Below are 15,856 nucleotides of genomic sequence, written 5' to 3' on the forward strand. Positions count from 1 at the left end.
GGTCATGGTACAAAAACATTTATTTAAATTAAATATTTTAGACAGATCAATATCTACAACCGTTCCAAAGCATGTGTAGTTCTTACTAAAAAAAAAGGGAGGGGGGGAACAGTTTAGCTTAACGTCTGTGATAATGTTTTACAAGATTATTAATATACATTCTGGACTGCATCAGCCAATCATATTGTCAATGATTTACTATTTATTACCAAATGTATATACAGCAATAGCATAAAGATTAATTATATCTTATAAGTAATTTTACAGTAGGACTCCTTGGAAGAAAACAAAGGATCTCTCAACAATATAAAATATAAGCTGAAAATAGGAGAATATATAAAACACTTACATATTTCATACAGGCGATAATAATATGCTGCAATTAAAAGACAGACAACTGCCTTTTTGCTTGTTGCTAGTTATGTTCCTTCAAAGGAGTTTTGAGAAAAGGATGAAAATGTTTTTGGGGTGGGGTCAGGGCTCAGAAACATTTTCTGGATCACAGTGCGTTTCTGTTCTTTGGGAAGTAAGTATAGTGAAGGAAGTTGTTTTGAAGTGTTGGCTGAAGGTGTTACCAAGAACCAGATGGCTGGTGAGGAGACCAAACTCCCACTGCAGCCATAGGAATCATGCTTAGGATTTTTAAATCAGGGGATCTTTGAATTCATGGCCAATTCAGGGGTGGAGGAAGAACGGTGAAGAAGAGAAAAAGAAATCCAGGAAAGGAAGAAGGGGACTCAGAGACAGAGAGAAGGAAATTCCTTTTGCACCTGCAGAGGGGGAGAGTATGATGAAATTTTGCTCAAGAAATCAACATATCTAGATTGGAGGTAAGTGACATTGCTCTGTAGGTTCCCAGCTCTTTGGGTCATTAGGAACAGGGAGTTGACAAGAAGTTGCCAACATCAACAAGAGTATCTGATTTAGGCTGCACAGACATGCATTTAAGGGTGTGCATGAAAGTGTGTGTGTTGTGTGTGTCCCACAAACACTATATATTCAGGCTGTGTATATTCTCTTGAAATGTGTGTGTAATAAAAAATAATTTATCTTTCAAAATATGTTTAAAAAACAATAGCTTGAATTCAATCCTATTTTCGGTGACGCAGGCAACCCTAGTGGTTAATTTTCCAAATCAAGATGGGTGTTGTTTCTCAAGTTGGAGGAGTCTTTTTGAAAGACTGTGATCATTTTGAAAGGCAGTGCAAGCACACAAAGCCACGTGTTCTTGGGCTATGCACACAGAATTATCACCAGGTTGGCCGTCAATGAACTTATTAAGTCAAACTTCGTTTTCCTTTTAATTAGCCTTGAAACAATCCTAGATCAGAAAACCTTGGAGCGGAAGCGGCCTTAGATATCAAGTCTGTGCCCCACTTCCTAGATTGGGGGGTGGGGGTGGGGGGAGGGGTTGGAAGGGGAAGAGAGACGAGTGGGAACCAACTCTCCCAGGCAGAACTGGGACTGGAGCGGGGGTCGCCTGGATCCCAGCTCAGGGATCTCCTCACCGGGAGGACCCATAGATCAGGACGGCTGTGCCCCATGCGGCTGTGTCAGAAGCTGGAGATGTATGAAAGCCGCTGGGATTTCACACATTTGTTTCCGTGACGGGGACCTGGAGAAGGAAAGGAAAATCTACCGGGAAACCATCTTTGAGCAACTAACTTGCCTTATTCCCCGGGTGCAGTCAATGAGAACCCATTTGAAGGAATACCCTCAAAATGCAGGCTGCCGGGAGTGAAGGGGCGCTCAGATCCGCAGAGCCCCGTTCTGCCCCGAGGACAGGTCAGACCTGCACACCCGGCGGCTGGAGGAAAGCTGCTAGCGCGGCGCCATCGGCTCTGCTCAGTGCGCGGGAAGGAGAGGGCTGCGGCGAGGCAGGGCTGGGCTGGCTGCCCCGGGCTCTATGACACGCTGTAGCTGTTGTAGTACGTGGCCGTGGCATCAGCCAGTACGGAGATAAGGCTGGTCTCTGTGGGGCCTGTCGATGTCACCTGGGAGACCGGGGCATGCCCATTGAGAGCCACAGCCCCCGCAGCAGAGTCCGGGTGGCCAGGAGTGTTCAAGTACTGGTCGAACTCATTGCGATCCATGTCCCCCAGGAGTTCCACCTGGCTCAGCTGATCCAGGGCATCAAAACCGGGGTGCTCGGGAGGAGGGGAGAGCTGGCCCAGGTGGGCGTGGAGGTTGGAGTGGAGAGGGTGGTAGGTGGTAGGGGAGTAATAGGCAGGAGACGGGGGACAGGTGGGTACAGTGGACATCATAGAGACGCCTGGGGACTGGCCAAGGGCCAGGGAGCCCAGGGGGTGACCGCAGTGGAGGGGGTTGGGGGCGTACTCCGGTGAGTAAGGGGGCCCCGGCAGGTGGGGGATGCGGCGGGAGTGCGCATGCTCCTCCTGGCAGGGAGAGGAGAAGAAGGTCTGCTCCGGCTCCAGCACGTCCAGGGGCGACATTTCCGGGGGCGTGGGCAGCCCGTAGGGGTAGGTGTCCACGCTGCCCGGGGTGCCGCCGCCGCCAGCCGGCCCTTCGTGGTAGCAGCCCCGCAGGCTGGGCAGGGCGGAGCCCGCGGAGTACTCACCGCTGTCCTCCTTCTCTCCTAGCGCCCCCCGGCCGCCGCCCCGCTTCTCGGGCAGAGCGTTCTGATCTCGGGAGAGGGAGCTCAGGAGGAAGCCTGCGTCCACGCGCTTGCAGAGGCGCTTGGCCTGCTTCTTCCTGCGAGGGCGGTACTTGTAGTTGGGGTAGTCCTGCATGTGCTGCAGGCGCAGCCGCTCCGCCTCGTCCACGTAGGGCCTCTTCTGGGACAACGTCAGCGCCTTCCACGACTTTCCTGCTCACATAGGTCAGAGAAGGCCACTTTTAGCATCCGTGCGGCTTGGGGAGGCCGGTGCCCTTGTCCCAGGCACTCGTGTCTCCCAGCATCCACACTCACACCTGCCCTCAGCCTCTGGCCCTCATCCCACCCGCGGGTTCCCCCACTCCACAAAGGACACAGAGGACACCGCGCCCCTCGTACCCCCTTGCTAGCACCCTAGCACTGTGAGGCCAAGCCAATCTCTCCCGCTTGCATCCTACGAAACCACTCAAGTCAACCGCAGCCGCCAACACATCACCTCTCCTATGAATGTGCGCGATGTGGGATTCACGGTGAAGGGCCCACCAGACCCCGGGTCAGACACAGGATAAAAATATATAACGACTACATTGATTTGGGCTCTTTTTTACCCTTCGTGGACCAAGTCCACAAACCATTTGTGCATTTTAATGAAAACTCTCTGCCTTTGCTGATTATTGCTGCCTCTCAGGAAATAATGCTATATTTATTTATGGCATAAATTTCACAGGTCTTCTTGTGAAGGAACTCAGGCTCAGTCAATCGTTTCACATATGTAAGTAAATTACAGGATCCCACTTAGGGTAACAGACCATTATCCCTCATATCTGAAGGTCAGTTATGACTCTGCCATATAAAGACCATGGCCAGAATGCTAGCATCTACCTGCAACATGCACATATACATGCATGCACAGGCACATGCACCCCCTTGTATGCACACACACACACACAGTGCATGCACACACCTGTATGCACAGGCACACACACACACACACACACACACATGCATGCACAGGCACACAGGTGTGCCAGCACACACTCATGTCAAGGCCTCCTGCCACCTACTTAGTACCCTTGCACTATGGCAGGGGGCAGCTGCTCAGTCTTTGATTCTCTTTGCAGAAGCAAATTCTTTAACTTCCCTGGGACTTTATTTTTCACACTATAAAATGTACTGCAATACTATCCAATGCAAAACTCTCTAAGAAGCATCCCATGCTTGTATCCCACGGATGCTAAAATGCTGATTTCACTTGTATTTTCTATTCATCCTTATTCCCTTTTGTATCTTTTTGTAAATTGTTTTAGCACCTCTCTCATCTGTCTATATTCATTGAATATCCCTCTGGCTGCTGGTTTTCTGAAAGTCATTTCTGGACCCCTTAGATTGTTACCTCCTAGGGCGGACTTGGGATTCTGCAAATTTAAAAGTTCCCCACATGACTCTGATGTATCCTAAAGTTTGAGACCTACTGGTCCAGAGGGTAAGCATCCCCATCCCCAAGCCCTGTAAGGAAAGGGGCCACATGTCCTGCCCCAAGCCCTCTGCACAGGGCCCAGTGCAGAGGTGTGTGTAACTGCTGCCTGGGTACCCGCACTGGCTGACTCTGGATGCCTGGCCCTCAAAGGGCACTGGAGGAGGACAATTATTAAAGGCACTCTACCACTGGGATGAAAGTTTATAACTATTGTGACAGAGTCGTCAATTAATATAATTAGCTGTCACTTAAAAGGGCAACTTGAAAAGTGTGAGGAACTCTGGATTTGGGGTTGGTCAGCAGTTCACAGCCTGTGGCTGAGACTGCAAAGTTGTTGCAAGAGGCCCAAGATCCAGGCACACCCCACACCCTGTCTGTGGACTGAATATAAAATGGGACTCAGGTTTCTAAGTATACATGGATGTCATAGTATTAATAAAATATTCACTGTAAATACCACTAAATGTAAAACTGTCTTTATGTTCCTTCTCATTCACAGTATACCGAAAATACCAGTGCTACTGGGTGACATTTTTAATGTTGAAGTTGGGAAAACTTATAGTCAAAAGAGTTGGGACTCTTTCCTAGGTCAGAAAGGAAAGGGCTGGGCAAGATCATAGAGTAGAAGTAGATCATCCTGCCACCCCCTTATTAACAAGTGTAGAAAGTCTGCATTTTAAAAATATGTTGGTTCCTCTTGCCCAGGACCAGGGACTGTGTGGTTAAGCAGGAAGGAATCAGTGTCTTTCCTGCAAAATGAACTATAACCTCTGGAAGTCTAAATGCAAATTGCCAACAGGCATCAGCTCGCTAGAGGCATTTGTCAGGCAGGTCTTTCTGCCTGCCCTTTCCCTGGGAGCAGGCAGCCTGGGTCGCAGAAGGTTCCCTAGCCTGAGTTCCTCTCCCACCTCTGGCCTGGGCCGCAACAGAAACCTCACTCTGTCGTGGTCACAAGAGCTTCACTTCAGCAAGAGGCACAGTGCCTGGGCTCACTGAAAAAATGTGGAGAGGTCCACAAAAAAAAAGCGTTTTCATTTCTTTAGAAACCTGGAGAAAAAGGGGTGCCTGAGTGGCTCGATCAGTTAAGTGTCGGACCCTTGATTTCAGCTCAGGTCATGGTCTCATGGTTCCTGAGTTCGAGTTCAGTATCAGTTCTGGAGGTCAAGCCCAGTATCTGGCTCTGCTCTGACAGTGGGGAACCTGCTTGGGACTCTCTCTGTCTCCCCCCTCTCTGCCCCTCCCCCACTCACACTGTGTGTGTGTCTCTCTCTTAAAATAAATAAACTTAAAAAAAAGAAATCTGAAGAAACAAATGAACTTTTAGATAAATACTTTACTGTTGTGTATATTAATATGTTTGTCTTTATGCCACCGGAGCATGAAATATAATTTTAAATATTTTTATGAAGAAAGCGGCTCATGGAGACACTGACACATCTAGCCAGGGGGCTGGGCCATGGGTAGCAGGCTTTTTGAAACCAGCTGCTTTGAATGGACGCCTGGACTGCAGGAGGGACCCTCTCTGCGGACCAGCAGGTTTAGCCGGCAGGAAGATGGGTGTCAGCCCTCACCGCCACAGTTCTGAGCTCTAGAGGGAAAAGGAAAAAAAGGCTCAGTTCTGGGCAGGGTGGGGTTGGGGAGGGGCAGGGCAGCCTATGGTGACCCCTACTGTCCCTTCTCTCAGGTCCTGGCGCCCACTGTGCCTATGAAATGCTCTGAAAGGTTTCCACCACTTAAAATGAATAAAAATAAATCCAAAGGCAAAAAGGTTAGGAGTAGAGCGGCAGAGCGGCGCTGAAAGTGCTCAGCTCCAGACGTGGGAGAGAAGAAGCCCTGACGAAACCCGACTGGAACTCCGGTTTTTCGGATGTGACCTAACATCCTTTCTCTGGGCTCCCCCGGTCTGGCGTGTCCCTGTCCCCAGTCCGACTGCCCCTGCTGGGACTGCGCAGCAGCCCTGGGAAATTGGCGGCCCCCGGGACAGACCTCGCTGGCGGCCCTGAGCATCCCAATCAAATTATCTACGCTCCTGAGATTGAGAAATACACGATCGAATCGAGTCTCTGCGTACTTTTCGCTCTTGGTTTAAAAATTAAGTTAAAGAAGGGCTGCGTTCCCACAAGCTCTCTCTTCACGAATATTCGTTAATAATAGTTACAACCACCTTCCGTGATTGTGCCAGTGGTAAAGTGAAGGGGATGGTGGGTTTCCCGCTTCGGCATTCCCAGCAAACACCGGTTCCACCCGGTCTCCTCTGCGTTTCGGTTCCAACTCGTCCGTGCGCGCGGGTCTCCGCTATTCCCTGGGACCCCAAATTCTGCTCCTGTTACCGCCAGTGGGCTTCCTGGCCCACCCTAGTGGGCCGCGCGGTTTCACTTTGGGCCTCGTCGAGGTGTCCCTGCTCTGAATCCCGGGCACTGCGCGCACACCCACGCTCGCACAGATGCCCAACCTCGCCCGCACAGACAGCGCCCGCGCTCCCCGCGCATACCCTCTCGCGGGCTCCTACCCACGCTCCGCAAGCTCGAGGGCCCCCCGCCCTGCCCGCAGCCGCGAGCCCCCGGCCCGCCCCCTCCCGAGCCCCCAAGCCTGCCGACCTCCCGGGGCGCCCCGCCTGCCGGCTTGCTTACTCACCCAGCATCTTGCTGAGCTCGGCGTTATGCAGGTCCGGGTTCTGCACGGCCAGACGTTTCCTCTCGTCCTTGGCCCACACCATGAAAGCGTTCATGGGCCTCCGGATGCGGCTCTCCGAGCCCTTGTCCCCCGGAGGGCGGGGGGCGGCTGGTGGAGACAGCCCATCCGACAGCTCGGCTTCCAGGGCCGGGCACTCGAGCCCCTCGGGCCACGGGTAAGCTCCCAAAAGCGAGGCCATGGCCGCACTGGGGTCCCCTCGTTTCGCCTCGCCGGGCAGGCGCTGACCTGGCCCTCGCACGGGTCGGGCGTCCAACTTGGCTGGCAGCCGCGGCCCGTCCCCTTATTTATCAGCTTCGGGCGGTCGCGTCCTCCAATGACTCTCGAAGGCGGCGCGGCCCCTCCCTCCGTCTCGGCGCGGGCCCACTCCCAGCGTCCAGGGCCACCGCGTCCCGGCTCCGACCTGCCAGGAGGGGGAGATGGGAGGGAGGGCCACTTCCCGGCGCCCTCCCCGGCCCGCCCCTCTGCCTCCAGAGTCCCTCCTGGGAATCCTTGCCTGGACGCCCCCAGGAACGCCTCTCGTCCCGCCCGCTCCAGGTGCAGGTGTCGCAGAGCCGGGAGGCTGGCGCCCCCCGCAGTCACCTCGCCCCGGACCGGGAGCCAGACTCCAGCCCCTTGTCCCGACTCTCGACGGCCTCCCGGAGCCAGGCTCCACCAACTCCTCTGGCGCCTGGAATCCCAGGAAGAACCGAAGCCAAACAGGTTTCGCTGGTCAGGGCCAGGCGCGAGAGACATTGACCATGAATCCTCCCAGAGCAGCCCGTGAACTGTTCTTGAGAGAACATTTCTACTCTTTTTCTAAAATGACCCAGGCTTCACCAACCTCGCCCCCAGCCAGCTTTGGCGGCCAGAGACTGGCAAGGGTTGGGTCTGCACTCTCCATGGGATTCTATGCAGCGCTCATCAAGGACCCCCTCGACGCCCCGAGACTCCCTGGCTGTCCCGAGGGCTTGTCTGCGTTCTCAGTTCCCCTTTATTCACTCCGCCACTAAGGTCTCTTCTTTAACACCCTTAGTCTCACAACACCCTTGTCTCCGATGTCCGCAAGGTCTCCAGCCCCCTCCTCTCTAGCTCTTCCCTCAGGGAATTTTCTTCTGGTTGTATTTTCTCTTTTCTCCGTCCTGCTCCTTAGAATGGTTGTCCTGGCCCTCCCCTCCCGCGTTCCCTTATGACTTTCTGAGTTCTTCTCTTGACACCCCAGAGATAGGCCACTGGTTCTGGGCTTGAGCTCAACTCCGAGGGTTGAAGTGTGGGAGCTTGGCAGTCTTTCCAAGATGCCAGATGCCTGCCCCCTGCCCCAGAGGACAGCTCTTTCCATACCCAGCTTCGTGTGGGCAGGGCCATTCTGCTGGCTCTTACTTCAGCTCCTGCACACAGTAGGCACTCAGGAACTGCCGAATAAGTGAATGAATAAGTGAATGAGTAAATAAGGCTTAGACACACCCTACTGTATAAAATGCGGCAATCATAAAGCTTGATCAGATCCTGGAATTCAATCTACAAATATTTACAGAGCCCTATCCCTGTTCAGGGCTTAGCAGAGGTGACCCTGAAAGGAGGTAGCATTGTCGTGGGAGGACAGTGGGAGGACCTTGAGGTCTGAGTCAGGACCTGTATTCAGTGTTTGATCACTTAATGTGTGACTCTCGGCAAGGCAGGTATCTCTCTAGGCCTTTTTTCCTAAATCTAAAATGAGGACGATGATAAGACTTGAACTAACAGGGTTGTTGTGAAGATTTGGTGAGATAATATATGTGAAAAGTTAAGTTCTACATGATGCTTGATGTTAATATAACTCTAAACGTAAAGCCCTGTAAATTCTAGGACCAAATCCAATGTCCTAGAGAGCACTGAATTCATAGGTGTCTTGTGTGCAACGCGTGCTCCTGGACGGGCCCCACGAACCCCAAGGCAAGTGGATAGAGAAATTCAACTTCTCCGTGTTTAAGTCCTGGTTTTAACCTATAGAGCCCAGGATAATTTTTATCCCAGAACGGGCCTCTCTTTTTTGGGCAGAATCCAGGAGCAGCAAGCTAGGCCCATGTGCTCCACCAGCTACTCTCACGGCCAGTGTGGTCAGCAAAGGGAGCAGGGCGCGGTGCTGGCTGGAAAGTGGGTGACCAGCAGCCGGGAGAGCATCGTGGAACCCAAGGTGGAGCGCCGGGGCTGGCTGGCGCCAGAGACAGAGCAGGGAGCGGGGGAGAAGGCGGGGTGCGGAGAGAATGTGTCCACGGTCTAGGCGGACTTCCCTACCCCGGGAAGCCTAGGTCATTTCCCGTGTTGGACCCCTCTGCCAGAAATTCCTCAAGAAAAAATCCCCAGGCCAGAATACTCTAAGAGCCGTGGGGAGCTAGGGCAGCGCCAGGCTCGGGGAGGGCAGCTCGTTGGGGAAAGGGGGTAAGGAGAAGGGATCTCATCTGGGGTACTTGAGCTGCAGTCGTGGACTCTGGAAGAATTCGGCTTCCACCCTTTGTAAGCCCACCACCGCTGCTGGGCGCAGACTGTGCTCCGCCGGGTCAGCGGCCTCTAGTGGACAGCGCCCCCTTGCCGGCCGAGGGCGTTCCCACTCCCGCCCCCCAGCCTCTGGCGCGCTGCCAGCTGGAGCTGAGCGCGCACGCAGTGGGGCAGCGCCCAGGCACCAGGTTAGGAAGAGGCGGGGGCCCCAGGTAGCGCAGAGCGGTCAAATTGGATTCCTGATACCTTTGGCAAAATTGGAGAAAACAGTAAGGGCGGGCACAGAGAGATACAAGTTGTGATTGTTGTTTCCAGTCGTTTAAGTTCTTGCATTTTGTCTGGAGGGAGCGCGGGAGACCAAGTTCCCCAGAACCTGGGCATTAACTGCCGCATGGCTAGCACGGGCGCCGCCCTCCGCGTGTGAGCTATCTGCTCACCGGAACCTGAGCTCTTTTGTTCGCTCCATACCTTCACATCTTAATTTGTACGCACGTATTGATTCACCTGGGTAACTTTATGGGAAGGTGCCCTGGTGCAGGCGGTGCTAAGGGATGCAGGTCCCTGTGACCCCTCTGCCTTTCTGGTCACTGCGACCTTCGGTCCTCCAGAACTCCGTGTAGACCTCAAGCATCGCCAAAGCCCAGGGCTCGGAGGGCTGAGCCGGAGAGCCAAGGCGGGCGCCCTATATCCGCCAGGCATCCCTGACACCTGCTCTGGCCCGCGGTCGGGGGCGGAGGGGGCAAGGCAAGGCCAGTTGTGGGTCCAGAGGCTCAGAGGCTCATCGGTAGAGGCTCCGCTCAGTGAATCTGCAAGCAAACAAACCAAGGAGCCTCCAGCAGAGACAACGGGATGGGATGGGGGTTTCAGCAGAAATCGAAGAGCAGAGAGTTCCAGCAGCGGTCTGTGTGTGACGACTCAGGGACACAGTGGACACTGTGCGAGTACCACGCAGCAGACCTGTCGGGACACAGACGCAAGTGTTCCTTTTCCTGTGTGTATTGCGTGAACTGTGCTCTCTGCTCACTCAAAAGACTTTTGCTTTCTTTCTTTCCTTTTCTTTTTCCTTTCCTACTTCTGTGCTTCCCTTCCTCCCTTCTTCCCCTTCTTACTCCTCTCTTCCCCCCTCCCCTTTTCCCTTTCTCTGCCCTCTTTCCCATGTCTTTCTTTAGCTCTGTAATTCCTTGAACTTGGGTTTCCAGGAACACAGAACCTAAAAGTCTGAAACCCCGAGTGTAAATTGCTGCAACTTACTAGCTGTGTCATGAGAATTCATTTACTTGATCTCAGCCTCGATTTCTTCATCTGTAAAATGGGGATAAAATCAGGATTACTGATATAGTATTTGTGAAATCACCTCCTATACTTTAAAGAATTGTGAAATGTTACAATAAATGGATGACATTTTAAATGGAATTAATTGGGCTGGGCCTTCAAAACTTCCCCCTCAAGTTTTCCTTAATCGCTTCCAAATCTATGAATTGTGGTTACTCTAGGAGAAGGAGAAGGTGGGGGGATCAGGTACACATTCCCTGCTCTGACCCGCAGCTCTGGCACCAGAGCTCTGCCCCTGGACCAAGCATAGCACTGGGCTGGTGAAGCCACAGCCACCAGCTTTCATCTCTGCAGTGGTTTTGTATGTGTGTTTAGCTGGTGCTCTTTGTCCCTCACATCAGGCTGGGGGTTGAAATTATCATCACCACCATCGTCTTTGCTCACACTAATTTATCTGTCCTTGATTGACAGTGTTCGTAAAGGTCACTTGCTGACTCATTTGGGCCACCTCACAAACACTCTGCAAAGCAGGCTGCCCAAGTTATATTATTTTTTTAAATGTTTGTTTGTTTATTTAGAAAGAGAGAGAAAGAAAGCACCAGCAGGGGAGGGGCAGAGAGAGAGGGAGACAGACTCCCAAGCAGGCTCCACACTGTCAGCACAGAGCCCAACACGGGGTTTGATCTCATGAACCATGAGATCATGACCTGAGCTGAAACCAAGAGTGGGTCACTTAACCAGCTGAGCCACCCAGGTGCCCCACCAAGTTCTATTATTAAGCCCTTTCCCTGATGAGGCAGGTGAGGCTGCAGCATGCCAGTGACAGAGCAGAGACTGAAGATGCATCTCTTGCCTTTGTGCCTTTGCTCCCTGGTCCCTGTGCTCCCCAGGGTCAGCTTCCAGCTCTCCCTACCCTCAACAGAGCCCCAGGCCAGAGAGAAGGGCTTCTAACCAGCTGCTGTGTCTCCCTCTGTCTTTGTACCCTCTCCAGTCTGATCTCTTGAAGTTCCACTGGACCTTTCCTCATCCAAAGGGTGCCTGAAGTTCAAGGAAATGTGAAAAGCAAATGAGCAAACCCTGTTGGCCATGGGTGAGGTACACGCTGGAGAGCCAGGAGACCTGCCCAGGCCTGCCAGCTGCCTCTTCTCCGACTCCTCAAGGCTGGTCCAGCAAGAAGAAATCCTGACTTCCCTCTCAAAAGCTGCACTCAGAGCTTCTCTTTTCCAACCCAGAGGGATCTCTTCATAGTCATTTCGGAGAAGTTCATCAAGGTCCCTAATTTAGAATAGTTGGTGGGGGGGTGGTTAAACTACACAACATGGATTGAAGATGTACTTGATTTAAGATGGCTTGCCGTAATGGAAGTAGGCAGGGCATAGACAGAGCTTCACTGCATCGTAAACTGTTTTTCTACAGGAACTAGGAGGAAGAGGAATAGGGTTTCTAGCCTGTGTTGTCCCTGAATGTCGGTAGTGTAGACCTCCTGACGATATCAAAACCCCTTTGTAAGAGGGACTTAATAGTACCAAAACACTGGGCTACAGAAACCCAAGTTTTCTTGGGATGTCCTATGCACAGAATCCCCTCTCTACATAAATGGGCTCATCTCTGATTACTCGTGTCTCCCAAGGAATGATGAGAAGAACTCTGACTTGGAGCCAGAAGACACTAAGTCCAGTCCAGTCCCATCAGCTTCTACTGGCTGCACACATTTGAGAAAGTCACCTAACCAATACACAGGGTGGAGAGTCACATGAGACCAGTGAGATGAAGGGCTTGCCCTGTTGTGTGCACTCTTGAGGGCTGGGCAGAGAGATGCCAATGCTCATTCTGGGATTTGTGTTTGCTTCTCCCTAGCAATGAGGGCCGGAAGAGTTCCAAGCCAAGAACACACCTTTTCTACATTAATTTTCTCCTACTCCACTATGAACAATGACCAGTTTTTCTTCTGTAAGGTAATATGTATGTAGGATTTCTGCTTTGAAATGATCTTTATTTAATTGGTCACACACTACACTTTCAGACTTTAGATGGAAAAACCAACAAATTACTAACAGTTCAAGGGGATATGTTTCTATCTCTTTATCCTATTGCCTATTCTTTCTAAATGCCTAAGAGGAAGAAGGGAAACTGACTAGAAGTCATCTTTAAATAATAAAAAATGGAAATAAGAATAAATAGGAATAAGTCTTTTCTTAGGCTATCTGTACACAGGTCTGATTTCTGGGTAAATAGTGTCAGGATAATGACCGACGTCATGAGGTAATACTGGTATAGATCTTGTCACGGAGAACTCTATAATTAGCCAACAATTCTGTTGTGAGAAGCTGAGGATACATCTTGTTTATTTAGCTTATGATATTGTCTTGATGGGTCTCAACCAACCATCATTTTATGTTTTGCTTTTTAATAAAATGTTCATTGGAGTATAACATGCCTACAGAGAAGTGTGCAGATGGTGACTGCTGGCTGAGATTTCACAAAGTGAACACACCTGCATAAGTAGGGCTCAGATCATGAAATAGAATGTTACTTGCTTTACCATTTTAATGCTTCCCACTCCCCACTAAACTGTAAATTCCCTTATGGCAGGATTGAGTATCATTCTGTTTTGAAATATAGTATATTAATAGAAAAAATCAGGAGATGATCGCCATTGAAAAGCTAGTAACTCACAGTTCCCAAGAAGGCACTCTACACTCTGGGGTACACATGGGAAAGGAACAGCAGACCAGCAAGAGCCTTCATTGTGATTTCCTCAGGAAGGACAGGTGAGCAGGGAGGGGAAGCAAGTTTAGGATTAATAAGTCTGAATAATTTTGGTGGACTTTGGAGTATAGGAATTGTCCCTGGTTGTCTGGTACCTGGCCTTGAGGTGATTAGGGCAGGTGGACAGTGGCCCAGAATGTGAGAGCTCCATAAAGGATGTGGTTGTGGGTGTGGGTTTGTATTTGAAAAGTGCACAAGCAGTTGCACTGTTCACTATCTCTAGGGATTGGCTAGACTTGGGAGGGGCAGTCCCTCCAGAGTCAGCAAGGCTCCTGATGTCAAAGCACCAAGATATAAACATAAAAGACTCCGTTAATACACAGTTATCTTTGACACTCCAGAACCTAAAATAATGGGTTGCACATAATCAGCATTCAAGTAAAGGGTAAAGATGGAAGGAAAGAAAGAAGGAAGTGAGGGAGGACAATGGGAACAATGTGCGGTGGGCAGGCTAGTTGGACAATAAGAGTGCTGCTTTCAATAGCCTCACTTCCCATAAACACTGAAGTGAGTTGCCCACAACTCATGTGAAAAGACTGCATTCAACAGCTCCTGGATTTATATTCAGAAAGATGGGATGTCTCAGCAGTCTTAGATGTCCCTTTATGAAGACTTCACTGGGAAACACGTCCCTCATTCAATATATCCATTCACACTACCTATCTAAATTAGTCCTTGAATAGTTTGCCCTGCATTTCCACTATCATTTGACAGTGATCTAGGAAAGGATGTGCTTCAGTTTTCTATTGCTGTGTGATTAACCATCCCATTATGGTAGGTATTTGCATAGTGTACAGTGAGGTTGTCTTCTTTATGATGTCTGAGGTCTCAGGTGGAAAGACATGAATAACCTAAAGTAACTTGAATGGCCAGGAGCTGGAACTATTTGGAAGTTTCTTCAGCCACGTGTCCAGCACCAGGGCTGGGTTCACTCAAAGGCTGGGCTAAACTGAGACTATTAACCAGAGTATCTATCCATGGTTTTTCTATATTGTTTTGGCTTCCTTTTAGCATGGTGGCCTCCAACTAGATAGACTTCTTAAATGTTAACTCAGCTCCAAGAATGAGTGCTCCCACAAACAAAGCAAAAGCTGTATAGTATTTTATGACTTTGGCCCAGAAGTCACATGCATTACCTCTGACCAATACTCTATTGGACAAAGCAGTCACGAGCCTGGCCAGATTTAAGGGGAGGGAACATAGATCCATAACTATCAATGTGGGAAGTGTCAAAAAATTGTGGCATGCTTTAAAACCAGCACCAGATATATTTCTGTGTGAGATGATGGTGGTAAGAACACCATAGGTCTAAAACTGACAAATAACTAAGTAACTCATAACAACACTCCTTCCCACCCCAAAGTGAATGTCAAGGCAAAGAAATGTGTCACCCTCTTCTTCATGTCTTATGTCCACACACATTACACAATGCCATTCCTTCAAAAGGTTTTTCAAACCTCCCCCAAAGAAAATAATAGAAATCAGGCAATAATAATTTCATTTTTAAGATGGAGGATACTGAGGCACAGGGTGTGTCTAGGGCCATAAAATAATTTAAAGGATGGGACTGGGTCTGGATATTGAAGCCGCATTTGAGAAAAGCTTAATGAGTTATGGATCCACATTTAGAACTGGAATATGTAAAGTTTTATTGGAAGGGGAAGTTGGGGTATTTGGCAAGAATTGAAGTTCAAGTATGGAAAATGGTTTCTAAGGCCTTCTTCAACTGGGTTTTTAACTGTAGTCATCCTGTCACTTTTGACACTGGATCTAGTCAACAAAATGTTTGGAGCAGAAGTAATCACAGTCTTGTTTACTTGTATAAACAGGCATTTTACCTGTTTATTTAAAGTGCTATTACAAATCACATCTCATTTCATCTTCAAAAAAAGAAAGCAAAGAAGGTATATTATTATAACCTTCATTTTATAGATGAAGAACTAAGCCTTATAGAAATTAAAAGACAGCTAGTGAGTGGCAGAACAGGTAAAATACTAAGCCCTAATACTACAGCTCTCTCAAGAAGACCCATTCATTGCTTAATTCTCCACAAGATGTAGGGTTTGAGTGAAATGAGGCTGGACCCAAACAAACAATATAATATGTAAGAAAGCAAACTTTAAATTACAGAAACTTCCACTTCTTCCCATGAAGGAGAAACAGGGATCAGATTTATCTTCCCACCCTAAACCATTACAAAACTAGATGAAATATATAAAACAAGAGTTTCAGACATTGTACACAGAGTGGAACAATAATCCTGGAAAAGATAAATAAACAAGGTGAATCCAATAAGTTCCCCCGCTCACCATCTGAAGAAAGTTTCCAGACCATAGCACAGGAGGGAAATTGAGACAGAGACCGCAGGGTTTTGCTGTGTCAAGGAGACAATGTTTTCAGCTCAAGGAGGACAAAGGAGAGACTGTAAAAAGGAAGGGCCTCAGAGATTTGCAGAAGAGTATCCTTGATCTTTGGCTGAGTACTCAACTGCACATTTTGTGAAAAAATACTAAGGCTATGTGGGGGAAAAAAATCTGGAAAAAAGTAGGAGGAATAATCTCCTGAGCTCACACAGGGCT

At 49.7% G+C, this 15,856-nt stretch overlaps 1 protein-coding gene across 3 annotated transcripts; it reads right to left on the reverse strand.

Moving 5' to 3' along the window:
• Window positions 1-2: 2 nt before the first annotated feature.
• Window positions 3-7,026, reverse strand: SOX7 (SRY-box transcription factor 7). 3 transcript variants are annotated; one of them, XR_006216673.1, is made up of 3 exons: window positions 6,726-7,026; window positions 1,715-2,827; window positions 3-1,615 (listed from the first exon to the last, which is right to left on the reverse strand). XR_006216673.1 is itself a non-coding variant. In XM_042983576.1 (2 exons), the coding sequence occupies exons 1-2, from the start codon at window positions 6,961-6,963 to the stop codon at window positions 1,905-1,907; spliced, it is 1,161 nt and encodes a 386-aa protein (XP_042839510.1). In that variant the 5' UTR covers window positions 6,964-7,026; the 3' UTR covers window positions 3-1,904. The 3 variants fall into 3 exon arrangements, 1 of the variants encoding a protein (XP_042839510.1); XR_006216672.1 differs by having other exon boundaries at window positions 3-1,635; XM_042983576.1 differs by having other exon boundaries at window positions 3-2,827.
• Between the last annotated feature and the right edge of the window lie 8,830 nt (window positions 7,027-15,856).

The sequence above is a fragment of the Panthera tigris genome, chromosome B1 (genome assembly GCF_018350195.1).
Source record: "Panthera tigris isolate Pti1 chromosome B1, P.tigris_Pti1_mat1.1, whole genome shotgun sequence".
In the NCBI taxonomy this organism is placed as follows: domain Eukaryota; kingdom Metazoa; phylum Chordata; class Mammalia; order Carnivora; family Felidae; genus Panthera; species Panthera tigris.